At 42.0% G+C, this 23333-nt stretch overlaps 1 protein-coding gene across 1 annotated transcript in view; it reads left to right on the plus strand.

The window, feature by feature from the left end:
• glceb (glucuronic acid epimerase b) overlaps nucleotides 1-23333 on the plus strand; it is a 58516-nt gene that overhangs the window by 33046 nt on the left and 2137 nt on the right. The window contains exons 3-5 of the mRNA XM_069659485.1: nucleotides 5634-6163; nucleotides 14687-14932; nucleotides 22682-22974. Of these exons, the coding sequence (XP_069515586.1) occupies nucleotides 5647-6163; nucleotides 14687-14932; nucleotides 22682-22974 (1056 nt within the window). The 5' untranslated portion in view covers nucleotides 5634-5646. The remainder of the gene's footprint in view (nucleotides 1-5633; nucleotides 6164-14686; nucleotides 14933-22681; nucleotides 22975-23333) is intronic.

A 23333-nucleotide genomic window follows, 5' to 3' on the forward strand; every position in this document is an offset into this window, starting at 1 on the left:
TATCACTCTCTGTCAAGTGAAAGTCTGAAAGTGTGCCATCTCCTCATTCTTGTTTAATGGAGCGACCATTTTTTATTCATTGTAATGAAAAATAGAAAAATAAGTAACTGGGGATTTTGGTGTTCCTGATTTCAGTCTTCTCTCTCTGTATCTCTCTCAGTCGTGTGTTTGTTTTTTAAAGTGGTAATCTCAGGTTGTTCTCTTTGGCAGCACCTATGGCGATAAGCGGTAATTGCGGGAGCACACTTCCCAGATATCCAGACAGTGTTGCATGTGTGACGTCCACGGTTGGCTCCGGTTGTAACTCCTGATTTTCCTCACTGACGGTCGCTTTCCTTTTTAGACTGTTTGCCTTCATCGGAGCGTCGAGTTTGTTTCTTTTTCTTTGGATTCTCACTTATTGTTGAAGTTGTATCTGTAGTCATCCATCTTTTCTTTGTTTGTTCAGCCATAGTAGATTAATGTTTACTCGCAACACCTGCAGAGACCGGGAAAGCAGCCACGTATCTCAACTACTTTTTTCCCGTGAAAGTCGCTACAGGCACCCAGTCTGTAACACTGCAAATGTAAAGTCTTTCATCAGTAGGCCACAGGCTCGATCACCATTGTGTTACCTCATTCTGCAATAGATAGTGACTTAACAGACATTTAGTTACATGAAAATCTTAAAGATAATCACTTTAAATGTAGTAGCTTCTGGTAGAAAATGGTTAAATGCTTAATTGTTTGTCAGATGTGAACATTCATGATTTCTGATCATAAGCAAACACTTCAGTTTGCTCACCTGTGACATGAACTCCTCTTCATGTGGAGCTTTCTGTTGCAGCAGTATGTGATGCTCTCCCTGCTGCAGTGCTTTAGCCCTTGTCTATCCACCTTGAGCCTGAACTCAACACCAGCGACGAATCACTATAAAAAGAGCCAATTATTTATAGTCGGTTCCCTGACAGGGCCGGCCCCACTTATCTTTCAGGGTGCAGTCCCCAGGCCTTCCGCATCGCATTTTCAGCATTGTCAGAGCTCCCCCGACAGCTCGATCTTTCATCACTGCACAGGCTGACATTTCTCCAAATATCAATGATAGTTTTTATGTGTGGCAATAATTTATCAGGCGCGGAGATACAGCAAAGCTTTTTTCTACACTGCTGACTGGAAGACAACAGCAAAAAGTTTTAGAGTTTATGATAAAAAGAATGTAAAAAGTTTTCTCCTTATTTTTCTTTTGAAACTTTTGGATTCAGTTGTGTGTGGTCACATCTCAAGCCTTGTGTGTGGTCACATCTCAACCCTTTTATACACCAGCAGAGCCTAAGTGCAGTGTTTGGCTTTTACAGTTTTACATCTAAGCCTTCATTTAGACGGAGCCCATTCTTCATCTTCTACATCTTTCACATTAACTTTGCTCAGGAAGCTGGTAACAATCTGCGATGCTGTAGCACAGTGCTATTGTCCAATTACTGCACAATAATTGAGCTGACCTTTAGTAGTGTCTTGTTGAAGCTGAGGTATTGAAATGAACTTGGGGAGTAATGATTTTCCTCCTCTCCTTCCTCTGTCATCAGAGGAGCGAACTCTGTCGTCGCTGTAATAGCAAGTTCTTTGAGCAGTAAGCTGCAATTAGTGTGGAGGAGGAGACCTCGGTATGTGTATTGATTCTTTGCAGGCTTGGTGAAAATGCCAGAAGAACAGAGGATATGAAAACACGGATCGGGACTGACTGATCCAGTCGGTGTCTGATTTGCGTGGTGTGTTGTTTAAAGGATCCATTCATTCATTCATTAGAATTAGGTCGGAAGCAAACCTATAAATGAAAAGGCATTTTGTTCAGCCTCAGATGTTGGTGAGCTGCTATTGAATACAGTGCTTTGAGCACGTCAAGTCATTTTGTAACAAATCTGCTTATAGTGTGAACATAGAAGTTTGAAATACATCCAGATTATCACGATCCAAAGGGATAAATGAATAATTGGGAATGCCCATAGATAGACAGACGGATAGATGGATAGATAGATGTACTTTATTGATCCCAAACTGGGAAACTGTGGTGTTACAGCAGCAGGTTATCACAGCGACTACAGCACAGGTGAAAATTAATGCAGTCAAAATAACTAACACTAGAAGAAGGATATAGATCCAATAACACTAGGGTTGTCTGATACCTGAATTCAAACTACAATACGATACTAGTAAAATAAAAAAGATACTCAATACCTGTTTAGATACCATGGCAACAAAAATAGAAGTCCTAGGAACAAAAATGTTCATGTTCACACAGTGCTGGGACAGAAAAGAGTCACCCATATCATATTCCCTCTTAATCATCGCTCTAGTCCAGTAGAAGTGTGAGCTGGTGTCTGCAGAGGATCTGCAGTGGTATCAGCCAACAGTCTGCAGGTCGGGACTAAATGAACACGTATAACCATGGTGACATGGCTGTCTCTCTGCTCTGATCGTAACTCTAGCATCTTTACGAGACATGACAGGGACGTCATAAAACGTCTTAATTTGCTGTTCTGTGAATGAGAACAGTCTTCTGTGTCGTTGCTGTGAAGAGCTTCAGGTGTGATGGAGGGCGGGACAGACGGACACACACAGTCTGCAGAGTGAAGCGACGGACCTGTACGGATTTGTGGGCGTGTTAGTATCGGAAATGTTGACAACTCTACAGAGCACATAATCTGATATAGACAGAATGTAAAGAATCATGTAGTGAAATTACCTTTTTTTTTGGATATAAGAAAACATTTTGACTCAGAAATGTCAACATACAGATTTACTGTAAGTGATAGTGTTAACCTTTCCAAAGGGTAGTTGGAGAGACAATCTGAGGCATCTGAAGATACAGAGTAGGTCATAAATAAACACAGCTGCTATTCCATGCAGTTCTCTAAAATTCAACAACAAAACCTTTAAATACATCTTTTATCTGTCACTTCATCCACTGCATCATTGATGAGTGTTTAAAGGAAATCGAAAGGTCACATTTTTGGGGAATATGCTTTTTGCTGTAGGTTACACGAGAAGAATGATTCAGCTCTTGTGTCAGTACAGTAAATATGCATTTGCTGTTTAGCACATATTAGCATGAAGACACAGGTGGGATGTCTGGTTCACTGTTAAACACTGGCCTTCAAGCACCTTACTAATAAACATCTAATCTTCCGTTTGTTTTATCACCAGAAAAGCTAAGTGTTGCAGCAATGAGAATGGGTTGTTTACGAGGTAATATGGAGTCGTTGCTGGAGGTCGGGTCAACAAACAGACCAGCAAACGTAACCCTGCTGTAAAATGGCTTAATTTTTATTCATACCTTTGTTTTGAAAATTGCAGAAGTAATATTCAATGAGCTTCAGAGGTTTTAGTTTAGATTTTGTATTTCAACAGAAACTGGGTTGCTGTTTTCCTCGTTATCGGTCTTTATGATAAACTAAGCTAATTAGCTGTGTTCCCCAGCTACATACCCACCATGCCGACCTTGTTGTTGTGCGATGATCTTGTCTGATTCTCTGACAGAAAACAAATAAGCATAATCCCCAAAAGGTTTCCTGCCTGTTCCTTTTATTGCAGATGTTCCGTGTAGAAAAGGCTTCCCACTACAGGAAGTAAACACGATGGGTACATGGATCAAATCCCAAAAAATGCATCCAATTGCAGACGATAGTGGTTGTAAATGAGGCAGACATGCACACAGAGGCATGAGAGCTTCTCATTGGTCACTTACATGCCATTCTGCATGTGTGACCACACAAAAGGTGGCTTTGTGTGGGGTGTACAGTCTTTTATCACCAACAGACTCTTTTCTAACCTATTTTGTCCTCATGGGCTTCTGACTCATCTCATTGAGACAGCAAAAATGTGGGTTTGACACAAATTACAACTTGTCGTCTATTTAGGGAAAGATGTTCGGAGCTGAATTCTCCCGGGTTTATGAGTATTTCATGAAAGATTGAAGGAATCACAGGATAACACTTGTACTGTAGACGCCACTGTTGCTAAAGTGTCAAACTTGTCATGTAGCTAATTTGCACCATTTTCTTCCACTTTTTTTTCTTGTCATCAAACTAATTTTCCTATTAGCAGCCATTTAGCAAGCCTCATGTTAACTCTCTATCAGTTATCAGTGTTCAGGAATAGAGACTTCCCTAGCTTGATTCCTTCTGGAGAAACATGATATCTGCATGTTATGTACATGTGTGCTTGATAAAGGCTTCAGACAGGGACAGTTGCAACAGAACTGCCGCAAGATGAAAGGAAAGATCTTTATAAAGTTATTTGAAAACAAGGATTGCCATGGGGCTGCCTGGTGGAACAGTGGTTAGCGCTGGCACCTGACAGCTAAAGGACCTTTACTTTGCATGTTCTCGCCGTGCATGTGTGGGTTCCCTCCGGGTACTCCGGCTTCTTCCCACAGTCCAAAGGCATGATTGTTGAGTCAAATGGTGACTGTAAAATTGCCCATAGGTGTGAATGTGAGTGTGATTGGTTGTCTGTCTCTATTACACCTTTCCCACCGAAATTAGCGTGTTGACGCAGGTGTTTTCAGACCTGTCGGTCTCTTTTCTGCTGCATCACCGTCTGACTTCACAAACACGCCCGAACAGTAAACAGTGAAAATGTTATGGTGGTTAGGTCTTTATTGTATCTATTACTCATTCAGTCTATTTATCAAACTCTGTGCAGATCAATTTGGAAAGATGTCCGAGCTTGGAAGGAGACAGCCGGAATTTGTAGCACGTCGACACAGGTTTTGTGTTCCCATCAATGCCGATCGGAGCCGAGGCGATAATTACCCGGGTCTACTGCAGAGTCATTTGACATTTGATTGTAACCATTTTCCATTTCCCATAAGCAAAAAAGCCAGGAGTTAGTGGGTTATTTGACCGGTGGGAAAGTGGCTTATGTGTCAGCCCTGTGATTGACTGGTGATCAGTCCAGGGTGTACCCTGCCCCTCGCCCAATCACAGCTGGGATCTGCTCCAGCCCTCCTGCGACCCCACTGAACAGGATAATAGTTAAGAGGATGGATGGATGGATGGCGATGTATAGTCCAACTAAAGCTGAAACTGACACTAAGTAGCTTCTAGATTTCAGACACATTCTTGCTGAAGGGAGGTAGAGTGCAGATTCACAGCGTGTCCTCCTCACTGCACTCAGTCTAAATGCTCAGAAAAACAGATTAAGTAAAACCTTGGGTTCAAGTCAGGGCTAGAGGGGTAACTGTACGACTGCCCTGCTGTAATGTAGTAATGTCAGGCGCATTTTACAGTAACCAGGTTATTAAAGTCTATATTTATTTAGTCTTGATTTCTCCCAGTAACCCGGTCTCTCTTGAGTGCTTTTAAATGTACTCACTGTTGTTATGACGGTTGCTGTGGATGTTACGCACTGTGTTTAAACCCAAGTTTCTTTGATTAGCTCTCTTGTAATTGTGATTCAGGAGGATGTATTTCGTCAATACTCAATGATCAGCTTTTAATAAATAAGGCTGCTTTGTTTCAGTGCAGGCTGTCAGTCTGTAGCTCTGATGGTTGTAGGGTGTAAATTTCTTCACAAGCCGATTGCAGATGTTTTGTTCTTACCAAACTGTCAATAACACAAGCCTCTAAAGAATCCTTTGTGTTTGTGTCTTGCAGGCAAGTTGTGACCATGCGCTGCCTGGCTGCTCGGGTGAACTATAAAACCCTCATCGTCATCTGCGCCCTCTTCACACTCATCACCGTGCTGCTATGGAACCGCTGCTCCAGTGACACCACCCTACGCTTCCTGCCCCGCGCCGCCTTGGTGGCTCCGAGTCCAAAGGTGGGGGATGCTAGCATCAGCAGCCAACAGCACCCTCCACAACCTCCAGAGCCCCCGCCTGTTGTCGGTGGTGTCGGCGGGATCAAGTATGAAGAAATCGACTGCCTGATCAACGATGAATCCACAATCAAAGGGCGGAGAGAGGGCGGAGACGTCTACCTGCCCTTCAGCTGGATGGAGAAATACTTTGAGGTGTACGGAAAGGTGGTGCAGTACGACGGCTACGATCGGTTTGAGTTCCAGCACAGCTACTCAAAGGTTTACACGCAGCGTGAGCCCTACCACCCCGATGGAGTCTTCATGTCGTTTGAGGGATACAACGTGGAGGTCCGCGACCGCGTCAAGTGTATCAGCGGAGTGGAAGGTAAATCTTCTTTATTAATATTTATCACAAGTTTTACAAGACATGCCTGTCTCAGATCTTTAATTTCACGTAGTGGTGCTTCCAGTTTTAGGAACACCAAATGGAGAAGAACTTCTAACTTTCACTGTCTATTTATAGATACTAGAGAAATAAATATGAAAGGCTTTGTGGTTTTTTAGGCAGGCTTTCAAGAAGTCGTGCCAGGTGTGTGTGTGTGTGTGTAACGGAGATCAACTGTCTCATCTCATAAGAAAAAAAACATGCTGACAAACGAAGACACCGTTTGGATCCAAAAATAATCAATTCATTTCATGTGCAGAAGGTGGCAAATGTTCAAAACGTGTGACTTTTTTGTCAGATGTTTTCAGAGTGTGTTGCCTTTTGCACATGTAACAAAAAAAAGATACTTTTGGGCCTAAAATGATAAGATAAGATACACTGTAATGTCCCCGCAGGGAAATTCATTTTTTTCAATTTAGAGTCACCACTTAACGAGCATGTCTTTACCCGGAGGGAACCCATGCATGCACGGGGAGAACATGCAGACTCCACACAGAAAGGCCCACTATGTCCAAACCGGGGTTTGGGGCTCTTGTAGCTGTGAGGCAACAGCGCTAACCACTGATCCACCGTGCAGCCAAAATTTTAAACTCAACACACAACAACACAATTCCATTTAACTATTTGCTTTTCTTTTTCCCCTTTTCTTTTTTCTTTTTACAAAATAGCATCAAACATTTACAACATAGACGTGCAAAAAACTGTTAAACAAGTAAATATCACTATAAAGTTTGGATTTTGATTTCAGAGGTATTTTTCTGTTCTGTCACTCTGTTGCATACAACATCAGCAATTTACAATATACAATGTAAATGATGTTACTCTTTGTTTGGTAGTGAGTACTGAGCAAACTACGATGTTATTTAGGGAAGTTACTGGTGTAGTAGTTGTTAATATGGCCTTGCAGAAAAGGCACTGATTAGTGCGCTCAAAGATTTTTAAAGAGCAAATATGCTGCTGATATGTATGCTCAGAATCAGCTCCTAAATGATGAATGTGTAAGCCTTTATTTAATACAGCACATACCACTGGATATATAAGATTTACTTAATGAGGTCTATTTGGGCTAAGCGATGCATGATGCATTCTCTGTTTTGATCTGTGAGAAAGAGAATCGAGACTTGATTAACAGGATAGATCAGATTTCAAAAGCACCTCCTCAATCTCTGCCACCCGTTCCCAGATGCCGTTACTCTTTCTTTAACACTAACACTATCAAACATCATTTGTGTCGAGTCGATTAAAACCGCTTCTTTGTTCAGACGCTGTCAGCATTTCTTTGTATCGCTTCCTGGATGTCTGTTAAGTGTGTTTATCCCTCCCCGTTCCTTCACACTTTGAGCTCGTCCTCAAAGTTGTTTTCTTTTTAAGGGTCCTTTTAAAGTAATTACCATGAAGGATCAATAGCTCATTTTAAAAAGCTATTAGTTCAAACCACATTGTCATCAATAAACTTCAGGGCCCCGCTCACTTCGAGAAGTGGCCCTGTGTTCTTGCATCAAATTCGAAAATAGATGTTCATTGTCCTTTTATTGTCAAGTGACAGAAGCGAGACAAGAGACACTATCACAGCAGGAACTCAAAGTCTAGGGGTCAGAAATTTCCCTTGCAAATGCAAACACATCATTGTAAACATCGTATCCTCGAGCTCTGTCATCTCTGCGAATGACAGGGGTAGAGGTATTTGTGATTTGTAGATCTCTGCTACAGATCTAGCTTTTGTTTTGGTGGGGAGATGTAATAAAAGGATGATATATTCACTGGCAAAGTGTCAGTTGCTGAGGTTAGCTTGATGAGTAATGAAAGCCAGTGTCTGAAAGAGCAATTTGCAGACAGTAAATGGGTATTTCGCTGAGATAGATAGTGCAGTTCTCCATATTGGCATTTGTTCTCCTCTGCGGTGACACAAATCTGCTCTTCGGTTCATCTCACAAACAGAACAATCAATGTTCTTTGAATAGTAAAATCTGCAAGGAGGCTTTTTTACTCATGTTAAAGACCTCATCCAGTGAAAATCCAGTGTTTAACCTTGTAAACATCTCCATGTGGTGTTTTTCATGTGTTACAAAACATATCAGAGACAGCATCAGCAGTCATCTCCATGTCTGGGCCTGTCTGATTTAAACTGCAGTGTACCAAGGACAGGCTGGAGAACACGTTTTCAGACGCTATGCATATCATTATGTGCAACTTACGGCAACCACTTCAGCGATGCGCGAGCCAGCTGTAACTGTCATCGTAATTTTTGCAAACTCACTACTTTCTACTAACGTTAACGTTACTACTACTAATAACTACGTTTCAACAAGTTGCCAGTACGATGTTAAAATTTCATTTAGCAGACGCTTTTGCCCAAAGCGTCGTACATCTGAGAGTTAAACGATGACAGTGACGTGTCTTTTTTTCATCGCAACCGAGGGGCCGGTTGGACATTTGCATAGTGGGCGGGGACGATGCAGATTCATGAGTTTTTAATGAGGGAGAAGGAGAAGATGCTTTGGAAGGGAAGTGAATCAAACGTATTTTGCAGAAAAAACGTATCAGACACAATTATTATTTATTTAAATATAAATTCCAGGAGAGCATTTTATGTCTTAAAACATGACTAGAGCTCTTTAATGCAGAATATGGTTAATTACAGAAAAAGTGAGTTCCAGAGTTTGTTATTTTTAGCTACATTTAATCTCATTTTTCCCTTATTTGTCTGATTTAATAACTTTTTTTTTTGGATGACACATTATGCTTCATTTACTGTTATTTAGCCTCACTTTCTCACATGTACAGAAAATAACATCTATAAGTGAAAATGGGTCAGACAGGACTCTCGCCAAGTCTGTTCGTACCTCTGGGCTGAGCAGCGGGAAGCCAAGTTCTTCTCCCTCCCTCATTTCTTCCACACTTGTTTCTTTTAGCACAAAATGGAGGAAACGCATCTACACTCTTTTACCTACACACTTGTGCACGCACACAATTTACCAAGGTCCATTAATTAAGCCCAAGGCTCCTTGCTACTTAGCACTCCACATGCGCAAGCACACACCTCTCTTCAACTTAGCATATTTTTATAGGTGAAAATAGCAGTTCATTAATTAGCCTGTCACACTGCTTGAAACCACAGGGCTTAAACAAGGTCATGGGAGCATTTCTCTCCCAACGCACTCTGCTACCCATGGAAAAGTTATTTAATAGGACCCTCAGCAATATTCATTAAATGATGTGATGGCCTTTTTACATCACTCTTGCTTCGTCAGTATTCATCTGGGATGTAACTTGAAGTCTAGAGCTTGAGAGACACCCACATCGTACTAGTATGCTGAGCTATAGCTCGTTCTTTAACTGAGACACTTCAGGGATTAGGTTTACGTCTATGTAAAATTCAGTCCATTTTTAATACACATTTATGCTTCAATGTTTTGAGTTTACATGTGCCTGTATGTGCTGTGCTTCACATCTCCTGTAGGGCTTGTTTTCCTATGGTTAGACATGGAGGTCTCACTTTTCCTTGTTACACCAGAGTCTCCACGAGACAGAACAAACGTTGAGAATAATGAAGCTCCAGCAGCCGGGCCACTGTCATTAGTGAAAGTAGTTAATTCTCTCTAACGACGCCCTCTTAAATCACCATCCGACTCCCGTTTTATATGCTTTTTCTCTAACCATCTTTATCTTCACTCCCACCTTCCATTGCAGGCCACCATGACTTAAACACCTAGACCTAAAACACATTGTATAACCTACTAAGGACCTGATGAAACACCCGTTAGAATCAGATTTATTGTAAAGGTTTACAAACACAAGGACTTTGTCTTGTTGTCCTTTACTTTACAATAAATCTAGAAACAGAAAAGCAAGAAAGAAAGTCAAACGTCAAATGAAGGAATATTATAGGAAAATAATATAATGTCTCTTTCTCAATATTTGTATTATCAAAGTATTTAAATATCTGTACAGTTTTGGCAGGAATGTGCAAGACAGTGCAGAACTTCTTGGTGCAAACACGTACACGACACAGGCATATGCTCTTCTGACCCAACACCTGTGAACACTCGACCTGCAGACAAAGATGGATTCAGCAGTTTCCACTAAAGACAGAGGTGGACGTAGACGGATAGCCTCTGAATTGAATCCAGGACACTGTTGCAAACCCTTACCTCTTTACAATGACACACTTATCAATTTATATATGCAACATTTCAATACCAGTTCCATCCATGTAATGTCTCAAATTAAAATTAATTGGGATTTCTAGACACTTACTTTTTTGATCAGTGCTGATGTTTTTTTTGTTCGTTTTTTTAACATTTATTTTTATGGCTTTTTGCCTTTATTGTACAGGACAGCTGAAGAGAGACAGGAAATGTGGGGAGTAGTGAGTGGGGGATGACATGCACCAAATGATCACAGACCGGGAGTTGAACCTGCGTTCAGTGTCATCGTGGACTGTAGCCTCTGTACGTGGGGCGCCTGCTCGACAAACTGAGCCAAACATTGGCCACAGCGTAACCGTAGTGTGTCACTCCAGCGTGTCACTCCAGCGTCTCTCGCTTGGCCGTTCCTTTCAGCTAGACGGGCACAATGCATGCTGGGTGTTGTAGGAATGTAGACTGGGAGAAACCACGAGCTGTTTGTACAACTTTCTCCACAGCTATGGCTTTTACCAGGGACGAACTGCTCCTTTAAGCTATTTAGGCCAACGGGAGGCTTCTGAAAACATCTGAACTTTTTAGCTGCAACAAGCTGAACTTTGTCCACTTGTTTACTTTGGTTCTTCAAAGTGAGATTGTCAGAGCGCAATTCCTCAAACAGTTCATCTAAAGTAGGCTTCAAAGCTCCTGTGAGGAGTTTTTTTCTGGTTCTGAAACAGACTGAAATTAATTCTGCCTCTATATGACCTGCAAAAGCAAACAAGACCATCAGCGACAGCATTGATTATTCCTATATAGTTCTTTTTAATGCCTGTAACCGCTGCCTGAGGCCATTAACTTTGCACTGCCATAACAGCCTTTTTCTATATTTAACACTACAAAGGTTCACAGCGAGGGATGTGTTTGAGGTTAAAAGAAAGCAGGAGGAGATCTTTTGTTAAAAAAACTCTACATGTGTAGAGGACAAGATCAGCAAAGAGAGAAGATGTAGCACTTTGTCCACAGGGGTCTCCAAAATCAACACAAACTTGAAAAAAATCAACGTTCCTCTTAGGAGCTTTAAGCTGCAAAGACACGCTGTACTGGGACTTAATTCTCGGAGGGTTTGACACAACAAAGGACTCTTAGCCGCGACACATTTCAGTCATTTGGGTCAATGTTAATATCAAACATATTGCTGAATAGAGCTTTAATGTCTGCTCTCGTTCATCCAGATGTCACAATTAGAGCGGACCTGCTAGAGGACAGAAACAAAGCACAGCATAAATATGGTGCTGCTGCATTAACTTCAGTAGGCTTAGAGACTCCTATAATTGACACAAGACTCGGTTTTTCAGATTTCTAGAGAAGTCCACTCTCTGGAGTCGTAAAAATATGCCGAGGCAATTCCACATGGATTACTTAGTGTTATTCAGTGAGTAGCACAGCGCTACAGTGTTAGGATTTTGACAGTCATTTGACTTAAGTTGTCAAGGGAGATGCCAGTAACAAGACAGGCATGAAGAAAAGTCTGCCAAGGGACTGGAAAGTGTGTGTGTGGGCATATATGAGTGTGTGTGCGTTACTTTTTTTTTGGTGTGTTTTTTTATGAACACATTAATCAAATGTATCGCCTCCCAATCAGGAGTTATGAATGGCTTTTTTTCGACTTGGATGTGTTTTGTGTCATTGATCCAAGCTTTGTACCCTTTAAGAATAAACATGAAAATGGGGCATAAATTCACGCCCCATTAGAAAAGGTAATTAAACTGAAGCATGTACACAGTTAAGATGCATTACTTGGGATGTTTTGCCTTGAGGCATGGTGCCCAGTGATTGTTGCTAACCATTAAAAGGATTTCAATCATGCCTGTTGCACACCAGTAACACTCTAACCCCATTGGGACGTGCTCTGTTTATGTCAAGGAAACAAATCTGCGTTTTCCCGAAAGACAAAAGCTAGTTTTAACTATGAGCAAACATGTGAACAACTTGTCTGTTTGAACAGAACACAGTTATAAATTAGTAATAGATAAAACTCCTCTCGTTCTGTGCCTTTTATTTCATGTAGTACATGCTATAGTTTAGCATGCATGGATCAAATCGTGTATTGGACTGGTACGGATAAAAATGCAAAACTTCAACTCTGCTTGACACAAGTCATCCGTCACTTTTACTTTGAAAGGGAAAAAATCATTACAAACATGACTCATCTTTTTGGATTGGAGTTCGTCTCTCTGGATGAGCTTTCCAGGAAGTCTCTCTGCAGGTAGAAGTTGTTAAGTGTGTGAGATTGTCAACTTGTCCTTGTCAACTGGAGTTTGGTTGAAAGTAATGCACATACAGTCCATGCAAATAAGAAGGATAGAAATAGGAGAGTATGTGTTCAGACAACTGGGTTCAATCTTCAGTGATAGGGCAGTTACATACAGTATACAGCTCAGGAAGTGCCCACTGCAAACATATGTTCTTCTCTGGTTCTACTATTCATGTTTGCTTTTGTTTTATTCTAAACAGCGACTTCCAAATATCATATTCTCATTTAGGTCTTTGATTTGCAGAAAATGACGACGAAAGATGTTTTTCAGAGCTCAAATAATGCAAAGAAAACAAATTCATGTTCATGTTTAAACAACAGACTGCTCATGTTTAAACTCAGGAAGAGTTCACAAATCAATATTCAGTGGAAAAACCTGGTTTTTAATCGCAGCTTTCATGCGTCTTGTCATGCTCTCCACCAGTCTGTCACAGTGCTGTTTGGTGACACTCTTCGTTTGATGGCTTGTGACCATCCATCTTCCTCTTGATCACATTCAGGAGGTTTTCAATGGGTTCAGATCTGGATTGAGCCGGCGATGAAATGCAGAGAGAGATGCTGGTGTAAGGACAATATGGAGTGGTCTAATTTTTTCCCGAGCTGTAGTTGAGGAAGTTGTTACATAAAAACTATAAGCGTAGGTAGATCAGACATCAGTAAGGCGTCATGCCCTTGTCGCTGCATCGACCCGTTGTTGAAGCTTGTGCACAGACTGGACTGATCAGGTCGGATGGAGGGTGTTGGTGAAGCTCCTTAATCGTAGGTCAAAGGTAGACGTAAGATCATGCAAACTGGTAGAAAAGATGGAAAATACTTAGTGAGATAATTTGTCACACTTTCGCTCAGCATTTTCTCTTACTGTATATATATAAGAAGTATATTGGTAAGAAGAACCTAATTTACCCTGCATGTTTATGCACATTTTATTTCATTGTCAAATATTGAGTTAATGTTTGTTGGCATTAATTATCAAGATGCTCGGCACCGTTGAGCTGCACCTTGAGCTACAACTAAAGATAATAATTACCGTTTAACTGTTTAGACCACATCATTCATAAAGGTGTGTGTAATGCTATAAAGGAGAGACATGGGGAAGTTTTCCACTGCAACAACAGAGTGATTATAATTATTGTTCAGCTCACGCACATGAGCTATAATGCAACTCATTTACCTTTGAATACTGTTTAGAAGAGAAGCATAAAGCCATTCATTCACTGTGTGAGTCGTACATAATACAACTGATTCTTTAGTGCAGGTTTACCTCCTATTGGGGAAAAAAGGCACTATGTAAAGTAGAGCATATGTGATGAGCTGTGTGTGCAGAGGTGATTAGTTTGTAAGGAGGAGGAATATTATCTCCCAGCTTTAATCAGAGTTTATTATGTTCTTCTTCTTCTTAGAGAGAGGGGGTTTGGGTTGCACATGCTCCCTCTGTCACAAGGTCTGTTAATCAGTGATTCTCCTGCCCCAGCTATTTCTGGCTGCATGAACGGGAAAGTTGCCTCAGGTGAAATGCGGTAGCCTTGCTTGAATTTCCCCACACTGTCCATTCATTTACCAAAGCAGGTGGTGTTTTGTTTCTGCTTCTTTTATGCAGATTTTATTTTCTGTTCCAATAAAGCCCCGGATTTGATTCTTTGTTATTGGAAAAGTCTCTCAATTAGTAAGAGAAAACTTTTAACATTTAATTTTGTAGCAGTTTTATTGATATTACTGGGGTTATGAACTCAATATGACACTGAATTTAACAGATTCTGTCTTTGTTCAAGTGAAAAACAAGCTATTATCAGGGCTGCCATCTAAAAAGGAACATTTGTTTGAAAATAGAGGTTAAAAAAAACCTTCACATACACAAAAGATCAGCTCAGCCCCAGATTTAGAAGCACTACAAAACACTATGAAAATAACATCCCATCACAGACGCATAATAATACATTGTCTATGCACATAAGCGGATCGTTTTCTATTTTTATTAAACATCATTGTCCTTATCTCTCTTCTCTACCTCCCTTTTCCACCCAGGCGTACCTCTGTCCACTCAGTGGGGACCTCAAGGCTACTTCTACGCCATCCAGATCGCCCAGTACGGCTTAAGCCATTACAGCAAGAACCTGACCGAGCGCCCTCCCCACGTGGAGGTCTACGACACCGCCGAGGAGAGAGACAGCCGGGCCAGCTCGGCGCCCTGGAGTGTGCCGAAAGGCTGCGGTCTCAGCCGCATCCACGACAAGACCCGAGCGTCCTCCGTGCGACAGTTCAGCGCTCCAGGTATGTTCGCCTTCCGTGAGCCCAGACGGCCTCAGGGCAAGGAGCTTATCTCCTGTTAACTGTGGCTGTAGGAGGCTCGATATGCAACTTCGCCCTCAGGACAGGATGATAGTCTGCGGTGAGTCACAGCCACAAAGAGAGAAAGCTGGCAGACTGAGCTGGTTGGCAGAAGACCCACCACATGATGTTTCCTAAAAATTATGATTATTTAAGAACCTGCAGACACAATATCACACATTTCATCCTCCCTTCTTCACTGAGTCACACATTGTCACATTCATGGTGTATTAATGCATTGTGTAACAAATCGCTGCTGACAGAGATACCTCTAGTCAACAGTATTTTTCACTTTTTACCCAGAGCATGAATATTAGTGGCTGTAATGATAACTCTCCTCTCCACATTTTATCTGCTGTAGCCAATTAACCTTAATTCTGTTTATCTGTGAAGGACAAAATGAAGCTTTAGGCTGTTGTCTGCTTAGATTACTCTTTGAAAGCCACTGAATGCACCATTCGGGCTTTAATGAAAGGTACAAAAACATTGTCATCGTTTAGAAAGGAGTTTAAAATAAGTTGAAGGTCTCTTCGCTGAAATAATCCAGTGATTGCAAACATGTCGGCAGCTACTTAAGAAACAAGTTTTTAAAAATATGGACCTTAAAGTGGTAATCTCTAAGATCTCAGTTTAATTCTCTTTGGCGGCACCTATGGTGATAAACGGTAATTGCGGGAGCACACTTCCCAGATATCCAGCCAGGCCCGATCCCAATCTCCACACTCACGGACTCATGGACTTTGAGGCGTATTCCCGGTAAGTGCGTGAGTGCTTAGTGCTGTCCCACTGTCAGATCACAGAGTGTGTGAGGGCTCTGATGCGGACTTTACAACACCAAATTACGGACTTTCCATGAGTCCGCATATCTGCAGACTTTCCTGAGGGACTTACCCAGGGTTCAGAGCGAACTTGGTGACGTATACACACATGATTGTCCAGCCCCCCACTAAATGTAAACAAATGTTCGTACATTAATGTAGGATTCAGTAAAGTTTGACCAAAAAGTAATAAGAAATGTAAACAATGCGAGCAAGGACGGTGACGGGAACCGCAAATACGTTTATCTGTCAGTGACAACAATTAAATATTCGCAAATGTTTAACATTAATGCCTTTCTGACTTTTGATAGTTCTCAAACCCTTACGCACTTACACACTGCATGCCTGACGCCATTAAAGTCTGTGAGTGCTAAGGCTTTAGGGTGGAGATTGGGATTGGGCCACAGTGTCGCATGTGTGACGTCCACGGTTGGCTCCGGTTGTAACTCTTGATTTTCCTCACTGACGGTCGCTTTCCTTTTTAGACTGTTTGCTTCATCTGAGCGTCCAATTTGTTTCTTTTTCTATGGATTTTCTCTTATTTATGAAATTGTACAGAAAACACGATGAAAATAACAACCCAACACAAAAAATACCTGAAAAAGGCAGCTGTATTCCATTACAGTCACAGAAACAAATGGATGCCATGGTCTGGGGTGGAAAAAAATGCTTTCACTGGGTGGAAATGGGAGCAACATTGCAGTACAGTGCAAATTATTCTTTCCGGCTGTGAAAATACTGTCATTACCCAACGACTCAACATCTTATTTAAAGAAACATTTACAGGTAAGACCAACCTGCTAATGTTAGCTGCACAGAATTCCGGGAAAAAAACTTTTCTGCTAAAGTTAAAGCTAATACTGCAAATGCAAAGGCTTTCATCAGTGGGCCATAGGCTCAGTCACCATAGTGATTATATAAAATAGTATGTCATTTTAGTTATTAGAGAACAATGGAGGTCTATTGAACATAAAAAGCTTTGGCTACATCTGATGAATCGATCGTCATACATGCAATATCATCAGATTGTCTCTTGAAGCATAGCATATCAATCATATTCGTATTAAAGCAGAAGCCCGCCCATATCTCTGCCTCTGGTTCTTCAGTATCCTGAGTTGTAAAGCAGCTCATCTGTGAAGCTAATGTTAGCTCATTCTGCTCCAGTCGAGAGCGTTCAGCGGTGTCATTTAGTGGTCATCAGTCAGATATCATTAGCTCTGACATTATCAGAAGCGATGTGTCTGTAATTTTATCACTGCTACCAGATGTTTTATATTTAACGCACCGTGTTCCTGTTTTTATTGACTCGTTTTCACTTTGGCTTTTTCAAGCGCAAAATACAAACAGTTTCATATCAGGACTCACTAAGTGACATAAAGCTCTCGGATGACTCAGACAATATGTTGGCACCAGAAAACTTTTTGTTGTTGTTTCTGAGGGATTATATGAGACTGAACATTTCAGTAAGAACTTTATATTATTACTTATAGATGACTCATCACGATGTTCAATTCTCCATCGGTGCATAAAAGTTCTCCGGAAGAGGCCGGTCCTTCATCCTAACAAGACCGCAGGCTTTCAAAGGAGTCTTATTTCTCTCTTTGTATCTAAGGCTGATTTAGTTCTGAGGAGACTCGGCTCCAGCCTCCCTCGGACCTTGTTTCGGTTTATTGTGTGCAGCCTTCAACTCATGCATCTGAAAATGGATCTATAAAGAGGGAAAGTTTTGAAAAATGAACTCTCTCCCTCTTTGCTCCTATCGTCCCTTTCATTATGCCCCAGACAGAAATGTATTCAGGGCTGCAGTATGTGGCGAGAATGACACTATTTGAAAGAGGGCCTTTTTAAATCACAAAGGCTGGTTAAACTTTCACCAGATGACGCTCGGTTTCAGCAGCTGTAATGACTTTTGTAAATTCATGTTCACACTGTGAGTTGGCAAAACAACAAAAAAAGAAATCATAGCCGCTGCCTGGTTAATTTAGCTTCTCTGCATGCTGGTGTCTAAAGATTAATACGTGGTCAAAGATGGTTTTGTGGAAGAAGAAATGCCACTTTTATTAAAGATAAATTTTTGGGCTTTTTGCCTTTATTTAGAGGACAGTGGATAGAGTCTGAAGTGAGGGAGGAGAGAGTCGGGATGACACGCAGCAAATGGCAGAGGGTCGGAGCCAAACTCTGCGCCACTTAACCGGTGCCCCAAGAAACCCCACTCTTAAGGTGTGGCCCATGTATTTTTGGTGTTCCTAGAAGACTAACAGAACAGCAAGCTCTTTCTAAATCAATGATCTGAACATCAATTACAGAGCAGCTAGCATGCTGAGCAGCTGAAATGCTGAATGACAGCTGGTGAACACAGGCTTTAGAATCTCCTAGTAAAAGTTTTAAGCTCATGAGTTTTTCAACTTTAAAGGTCTTAAAACTAATCCTTGAAACCGATAACCTTCCCCCCCTGGTGTTTCTAAGTGGTATTTTTGTTGGCCCGATGTCTCATAGACAACCATAACACTCTTTTCTCCTCGAGTCATGTTAATAAGTGAGCAGGCTTTTTTACTGCCTGAGCTCGGAGAGAGAATGCTGACTGAATGTCTGATTTGAAGCCTGTCAAGTTCTGGAGCTTTCACCATCAATTGCACGTCCACATCCCCTTCTTTGCCAGCCCAATGAAGGGACTCGTCTTTGTTGTTGTTGTTGCTGCTGGGTAGTTCGATGGTTTCTCACTTGTTCAGCTCTTTATTTCTGATACAGTAAAGCTTCTCCTAAAATGTGTGGTCTAAATATCTTAACTGTAAGTAAAATCTGACTTCATTAGACTAGAGATGCAAAATGTGGCCTAGTTTTACAGCTGTAAAATGACCGTACAGGCTGAGCGATGGTTGCTGCTGGAGTTATTTTTGGATTCGGGAGAAGTCAAAATCTTTTACCCAGTGCTGACTGTGAGCTGTCTTTTCTTCTCCTTTGATCTCCTGCTGATATTTCCAGGACACTCTCTCCCTCCGAGTGTCTGCGTGTCCTCTGTTGAGCTGCTGCCTCTACTGTAATTTCCACCTCCTTCTAATTCCTCCACTTTCAACCTCTCATCATCAACAATTTCTTTTCATTCCGCCACCCTCCACTTTTCTCCCCGCCGCTCCTCGCTCACCTCCGCCGTCACAGCTTCGACTCATGGCTCTCTCTTTCCTCCACATCATCATGTTTTCATCATCACTCCTCGGCCCTCCCTCGGCAGTCCTCTCCCTCCATTAATCTTCCTCCTCTATCCCCAGTTTCAGTCAGTTTCCACCTCTATTTACTCATTTCCACCCACTTATCACCCCTCAGCCCTTTTGTGCCTCCTAAACGTTGCAATCATATTACCTCGATCCATTTTGTCGCCGTGTTCTGCTCTCATCCAAACTTTTCTTGTCTCTGCTGTCAGTTTCTCTCTGTCTTTGCCTCCCTTCACTTCCTCCCCTCTTTCTGTTTTCCTCCTTACTGTATCTAGGGCAGCTGTGTTGAACAGCCTCTCAAATCCTCTGACAAGTGGATCAATCGTCCGTCCCCTGATAATAACCTACCATCTACCATCTGCACAATCCTTCACGAAAAACTGTCCGCCGCTGAGCGCCTTTATTGTCTGAATCTTCTCGTGGTCCGTTTATGGTTCAGAAATGTGTTTTGTTGAAACCGAACCGTGAAAGAAACACAAAGGTGATCTGTGTGCGGGGATACGGTGGGGAAACGGCTGTCAGCAGCTCCACGGTGCCTTGAGAAAGTATTCACCAACTTTGGAAGATTCATCGTCTCAGAACATTGAATCAAAGGCGAGGGAAAGTGGGTTCCTCTGACACTGATAAACAGAAAAAGACACTTTAAAGTTATAAATATTAAGATTTCAGTCCTGGTGGATTTGGCAACACCTGCGAGTGTGCTTTAATATTTCAACACTCCTTCAGCAGCTCCCTTTTCACAAACAAAGGGACCAGCTGCTGGTGTGTCTTTTATTGCACAACCAAACAAGCACACAGTTTTAATTAAGATGTCAGTCAGTTATAATTTCAGCCCTGATCTGATTCCACCAGGGAACATTAAAGTTAGTTAGCTTGCTGATGAGTTTGAGGTGTGTGGTCTTATCTAACAGCTTATTGTCACTAACAGCTATTTCTCATCTCTTTGCAAACATTAAATCTACTGTCACTTACTGTCAAATGTCCCTGGTGTTTTATGTAGATGTGTTTTTAATGATGGATGTTGCTAACTGCGTTGGCTAATACTGCTTCACAATATAAGCCAGCCAGTATTTCTGCAGCAGGGTGTTTTAAAGTGAAATGTTACGTTTGCATTAACAGTAATTTGACACATCTGTCGTACAGCTGTTGGACGGTCAGGAAACAATGAGGCTGCTATCACAAACACACTGGATTACATGGAAGCATCATTTTCCTATGAATCCATCGCGCTTTAGTAGGCAACCTGAATCCAGCATGAGAATGGCAGCCTCTATGGATGCGTTAAATGGCTATTACAGGGAAAATTGTGAACTTAATTATTATCAACACTGGGGTTTGATTTCATGACATTTCCATGAAAAAGTAACTCTAGTTGCCAAGTCAGAGTCCAGATCTAAATCCAGCTTAACCTTAACTGTACATCTTTTAGTAGGTATCAAGAGTGAAGAGTATTTAAAGAAATGACGAGCAGAAAACGCATCGTGTATCGTATCGAAAATTACCCTGCGAATCCCGCCCCTAAATTTGATAATCCTTTAAAGTTGTAAACTCGAAGATCTCAGTTTCGTTCTCTTTGGCGGCACATATGGTGATAAACGGTAACTGCGGGAGCACACTTCCCAGATATCCAGACAGTGTTGCATGTGTGACGTCCACGGTTGGCTCCGGTTGTAACTCTTGATTTTCCTCGCTGACGGTCGCTTTCCTTTTCAGACTGTTTGCTTCATCTGAGCGTCGAGTTTGTTTCTTTCTCTTTGGATTTTCACTTATTTTTGAAGTTGTATCTGTAGTCATCCATCTTTTCTTTGTTTGTTCAGCCATAGTAGATTACTGTTTACTCGCAACACTTGTAGAGAGCGGAAAAGCAGCCGCTTAGCTCCGCCTACCCTCTCTGGCAGACCAACCACTGCTGGCTGATGGAAAACGCGTCACTAACTGGGCGCCATATAGATTAAACATAGATATGTTGTAGTTTTGGACTGTTTGTCATATAAAACAAAAATATAAATAAGTCAGCTTTGCCTCTAAATCATCATTACGTTTTTAACTGATTTCCTATGAAGACAAAAGGATACATTGAGAAAGGATTGGCTTGGTAGTCATTCTCTGCCCAGTGGAAGTGTACAGTTTATGCACTGCATGTCCTGTGCAGACTCACTGGTGCAGTCACAGGAGGATGTGGATGAATAATTATTCCAGCTTTGACAGTTGTTCTGACGCTGCGATCGTTTGCACGGCATGTTCTGTGCATGTTTCAAGTGTTCATTCAACACCCTCACTCATGTACACGAGTGTGCTTTCACACCGACATCCTCCCTGCTGCATGTCATCTCTGACTCCTGCCTTATTGCTAAACAGCCAGAGAGCCGAGCCGAGCAGAGGAGGTGGATTCTCGTCTATATTCCCTTCCCATCCTTTATTGATGCCAGAGTAATCACGGGGCCAGAGTACAAATCCACTTACTCTCTGCATTGCCTTAAGTAATGGATTTATGAGTGCATTAAAGAGCCGTAGTCATCCAGAGGCCCCTGCCAGACTGGCTCTCTCCTTCATTCTCCTCCTGATCGACTGTCTTTGTGTCTCGCCTGCTTCTGCTTTCTCAGCTTGTGTCATGCGAGATCTCTCTCTCTCTCTCTCTCTCTCTCTCTCTCTCTCTCTCTCTCTCTGATTCTCAATTGTCTTCTCACTATCGGCTCATTTTCACTCTCTCCTGTCTCGGGCCGGCTTTAAGGGCACTTGTGCGACCCATCATTCCATTACACTCCATTTTGTTGACTCTTGCGCTCTTTCCTCTCTTCATCCTTTGGGGCGCTTTGATGAGAAAAAAAAAGTTATTTTTTGTGTGTGCTGTGCAGAAAGAGTAACAAAACCAAAGGAGGAGATCATTCCAGAAGCTGTTGGTGCTTTAGGGGGTTGAAATGAATTCAGAGCAGCGAGTAAAGTGGCTGACTGGCAAAAAGTTGATTTAAAGTTCGAGGAGCGGTGGCAGTGTGGGAACAGAATATCATCTTGACTTCTTATCTTGTGGAGATGCAAATAGAAAAGTTGCTACAATGCGTCGACTTCTTCTTTCGCTCTCATGTTCCAACTTTTTCCACTTTGTTCTTTCCCTCCCGTCTGTCCGGTCTCCTCCTAATTAAGCCCAGTGTGCAGTGACACATCTGTACCCAACATCCCATGAGGAGCGTGTCCCTGTGTGCGGTTGAGTCCCTCTCTCTCTTACACACACACACACAGAGAGAGAGAGAGCTAGGCCTTCTAACACATAATAGCATTCTAACGTTCCTGGTAATAAAAAGCAGGTTTTTAGACCGCAGAATTTTCTTACATTTTCAGACTGTCATTGATCATTTGAGGACGCGACTACAGAGTGGATCTTGTGAACAAAAAGACGAGCCTCAAAAGAAGCAAACCATCAAAGCAGAGAGTGTTAAAGGAGACAGACGCACTGCAAAAGGCTTCCAGTCCGCCTGCTTAAAATAGCCCATTGTCATGCAGTAATTGTCAGAGGTTCTTAAAAATCAGTCATAAGAGGTTACTCATTTTTTTCTGACTCAATGCTCTTGAAGAAACTATAAAAAGTCTTTTCTCCTGCAGTCTCAGTTCATCCTCGACACATTTAACACGTCTCCCATGTATCTGCTGCACCTCCCCCTCCACCGCAGAGTCGTCTGAAGGCGTGTCCCTCCAGCTGGGTAACTCCAAAGACTTCATCCTGAGCTTGGACATCAAGTTCATCTCGAACGGCAGCGTGTCTGTGATCCTGGAGACCACAGAGAAGGGCCCGCCCTTCACCATCCACTATGTAACCAGCTCGCAGCTCATCGCCTTCAAAGACCATGACATCACCTACGGGATCGGGCCACGGACCGCCTGGAGCACTCTGACCCGGGACCTGCTCACCGACCTCAGGAAGGGCGTCGGGCTGTCCAATACCAAGGCTGTGAAGGCCACAAAGGTGGGTCAGAAAACTGTAGAACTTTAAGAAGTTTCAGCTCGTCAGATTTGAGGATTTGCTGCCTTTTCGCATCTTAGGTCATAAAAAAATAAGTATTTGGGGTTTTTTGGACAGGATGTCTGAAGACGTCATCTTTGGCTTTAAGAAAATGTGATCGTTTTTCACTATTTCTGACATTTTATGGACTAAAACAATTGATTAATGAAGGAGACTATCTGCAGATTGATCAATAATGAAAATAATCATTAGTTGCAACGCCAGACTGAGTCATCCATAATTTAGCATAATAGATTTCAGCACATCAGCCAGTGGAATCACAGAAATTTAACAGCAGTATTGAATGAATGCAAAATCCTCTT

The sequence above is a fragment of the Semicossyphus pulcher genome, unplaced genomic scaffold (genome assembly GCF_022749685.1).
Source record: "Semicossyphus pulcher isolate SPU_LCO1_2020_fin unplaced genomic scaffold, fSemPul1.0.p SCAF_1, whole genome shotgun sequence".
NCBI classification, from domain to species: Eukaryota; Metazoa; Chordata; class Actinopteri; order Labriformes; family Labridae; genus Semicossyphus; species Semicossyphus pulcher.